This window comes from Anarrhichthys ocellatus, unplaced genomic scaffold, assembly GCF_004355925.1.
Source record: "Anarrhichthys ocellatus isolate YVR2014 unplaced genomic scaffold, GSC_Weel_1.0 scaffold6116, whole genome shotgun sequence".
NCBI classification, from domain to species: domain Eukaryota; kingdom Metazoa; phylum Chordata; class Actinopteri; order Perciformes; family Anarhichadidae; genus Anarrhichthys; species Anarrhichthys ocellatus.
In genome coordinates, this window is record NW_022286090.1 from 1 (window position 1) to 3,077 (window position 3,077).

At 41.6% G+C, this 3,077-nt stretch overlaps 1 protein-coding gene across 2 annotated transcripts; it reads left to right on the plus strand.

The window, feature by feature from the left end:
• The first annotated feature begins 6 nt into the window (after positions 1-6).
• On the plus strand, positions 7-3,071 carry LOC116380101 (cell surface glycoprotein MUC18-like). Of its 2 annotated transcripts, none has more exons than XM_031842065.1 (4): positions 7-172; positions 617-740; positions 1,307-1,418; positions 1,554-3,071. In XM_031842065.1, the coding sequence occupies exons 1-4, from the start codon at positions 124-126 to the stop codon at positions 1,554-1,556; spliced, it is 288 nt and encodes a 95-aa protein (XP_031697925.1). In that variant the 5' UTR covers positions 7-123; the 3' UTR covers positions 1,557-3,071. The 2 variants fall into 2 exon arrangements, with proteins under 2 accessions (XP_031697925.1, XP_031697924.1); XM_031842064.1 differs by having other exon boundaries at positions 1,559-3,071.
• The last annotated feature ends 6 nt before the right edge of the window (positions 3,072-3,077 follow it).

A 3,077-nucleotide genomic window follows, 5' to 3' on the forward strand; every position in this document is an offset into this window, starting at 1 on the left:
GTGTGTGTGTGTGTGTGTGTGTGTGTGTGTGTGTGTGTGTGTGTGTGCGGGTGTGTGTGTGTGCACCAGGCCTGCTGCTATGAGTCATTTAATATATCCAGTCACCCGCTGATAATTGTTCTCATGTGGTTTTTCTCAGTCAAAGCTGAAACCCCTATCCCTCCGAAGAAAGGTTTGTATGTTACGCTGCTGGAGACTCTCCCTCACCTCTCCATCTCAAAGGCAAAAAGCTTCCTTCCACCTCTCCACAGCACCTCCCTCTCTCTCAGCTCCCAGCATTCATCAGACCTCCTGATGAACAAAACATCAAAGCATCATTGAGTTGTTCATCTTCACCTCTTCCTGTGCATGTTGTCGTATATAAGCGCACCACTCCTCCTTCACTCCTGAATGACTTCCTTTCTTTAGGTTGCCTAAAGGTCCTCTGTATGATGCTAGTGCTGCACTCTCTTTAGACTCTGTACTGCTATCTACTGTACCTACACACATGCTGCACACACAGCCTGCCTGATGCGATGCTGTATCCGACTGCCCTGCCTCATACCGTCATCTCTTTCATAACCCATTTACAGTGAGTAACCCTGTCGTCGTTGTTGTTGTGCTTCTTCCCCACCAGGGGGCAATGGTTTTATCATCGCAGTCATCATTATCTGCATCCTGCTGCTGGCCATCTTGGGGAGTGTGCTCTACTTCCTCTACAAAAAGGGCAAGATCTGTGGGCGGTCCGGCAAGCAAGACCTGTAAGTACGACAAGAACAGCTTGATTTTGGAGGGGGAAGATGTAAGGTGTTTTAATCCCCTTTTAGATGCAGCATCAAAAATAAATCAAATCTCAAGATGATGGTTTATAAAGTTGGTGCATTCAATTCAATCAGAAAACATGTTTCTTTTATTTCTAAAAACAAATAAGGCATTTAAGATAATATGGTAATATTTAATGAAATTCCTTAACAAAGCTGCTAAAATTAATTGATTAAATGTTAATTTTAATACAATAATTGCATGTAACATTGTAGGAATACCCATGTGTGTAGTAGCACTCGCATGATTAAAGCTGCGGCAATTAATATTTACATCTATTAACAAAGGACAACGTGTTACATGAGAGGTGCACAGATGATTATCACCAACTCTGCAGTTCCTCTCGGCTCCATGGAGCTTTGTAGCATCTTTTAGCTCAATGTTTAAAAGCTCTAAAAACGCACTGTTTACAGCTTGCTGGATCATCATTGTCATGGCTGGATAGAAGAACATTCTGTTGCATTATGCATGTTTCTGACTTTAAGGAGTTCTTTTGGTCTCGCAGCACTAAAGAGAAGTCCAGCAAAGATAACATCGTGGTGGAGATGAAGAGCGACAACACTGAGGAAGCTGTGCTCCTCGGGGTCAACGGGGAAAAGCAACCTCCCAGCCACCAGGTAGATATACACTGTTTAAATGAACGGGTCGTAGCCTAAGATGATGCTGATCTGATTACACCTTTATCATATTTACACACCCTCCACCCCACCTCTCTCCCTCGCCCTCTTTTTTTGTGTTTTTGCCCTCTGGAGTAAAGGGCGGTGCGTACCTGAATGTACAGAAGTGAGGAGGCAACTGCAGACACACCACAACAGCTGCTCCTGTTCTTCCCTCTCAGGCTCAGACCGGCCGATGCCTTCAGTCTTCCACCACAGCCCCTTATCCCAGAGTTATGTCATGGAAAAGTCGCCTGTCAGTCAATATCGTGATGCTGTCGGAGTCTCAAGTTATTCTATGCTGCAGCTTTTGCTTACCGTCTGTTACATCCAGCAACATCTTCTGTTGGAATGAGCTTTAATGAGAAGTAACTTGAGCACTCCATGACGTAACTCTGCGAATAAATCTTCCACCATCGAAACGAGGACTATCCTTCGCCTATGGTTCTTATTACCAAAAGCCTTGTATACTGCTGATTGTCTGTCGAACAATAATTTGAGCACAACATTGACCAGGGACTGTTTTTATACCCGACTACACCTCACCTCAGGCAAAGTAATCACTGAAGAGCAGCCTGAAACAGCTCTTTGTCCAGTGTACATATTATAATCTGTGTATATATTTCTTTATTTAAAAATAACACGATAGAAAAAAAAAAAACAATCAAAAATAAATGACCAGATAGTGTTTTATTTAGTTTGGGTGCTCTTTATGGAGAGCAACAAGTTCTTGTTTTTATTTTTAATAATGTTTTGTCTCTCTGCTTCCTGTTCTGCTTAAGTCTGTACACTGAAATCTTTGGGGGCCCGACGATGCGGCCCCTACATCCAGTTACAGCCACACCAAAGGTTTTCCCTTTAGCTCTGAAAACGAACTCTTTAGGTAGTTTAATCGCACATCAGTCACAGTTGTAGTCGTTTGTTTGTCCACATTGCAGAAGATATTTTTTGCAAGATGGGTGAATAATACTTTCAGCATTTGATATTGAAGGGTTAATATTATTTGTAGTTCTCTTTACTCTACGTTTTCTTTCCTTCAGTCTAGTTTTGATATTTTCTGTGTGTGTTTGAGTGGAAGCGTTGCCAACAGCCAAGTTCAAAAGTTACAGATGCCTTAGAAATGAAATCAAAGCGTGTAGAAGTAATCATTTCTATTGTTAGTTATGTTTCTATTTAATGTTCAGTGCACTGATTTCTGACAGTGGTTTGGTTGAATGTGAAAGTATTTCTGTGGTTATTTTTTAAGAGGAAGGATGAGGGCAGAACAGATTGTTTCTGTGGTGAATATTGTTCACGGCATGAAGTTACCCTCCTCAAAAGGAAAAGACATTATTCTGTGTAATGAATTAACGAATTCATGTTTTGACTGAATGGTGAAATAATCTGTTGGATCCCAGAGAGAGACATAGAATCCCCCTCAGACATGATGACTGACTATAATTTCTGACTACTGAGGAGGGGGGAATGACTGTGACTCCACATATGCAAATGAAGTTTGTAGACAATCAACAATGAATATGCACTGTGCTCACTGCTCAATGATGTGCAGGTATCCTCTATACTCACCCTTCCTACTCTGTTGGTCTGTTTTGTTTAAGAACTACCACTGTTAATTGGTTT

What these genes read in the sequence shown, in the direction of transcription:
- LOC116380101 (XM_031842064.1), top strand. Translation starts at nt 124, where the DNA reads ATGTGGTTTTTCTCAGTCAAAGCTGAAACCCCTATCCCTCCGAAGAAA. An exon ending in CCCTATCCCTCCGAAGAAAG is followed by an intron (nt 173 to 616) that starts GTTTGTATGTTA and finishes CTTCCCCACCAG; the next exon opens with GGGGCAATGGTTTTATCATC. An exon ending in AGCAACCTCCCAGCCACCAG is followed by an intron (nt 1,419 to 1,558) that starts GTAGATATACAC and finishes TCTGGAGTAAAG; the next exon opens with GGCGGTGCGTACCTGAATGT.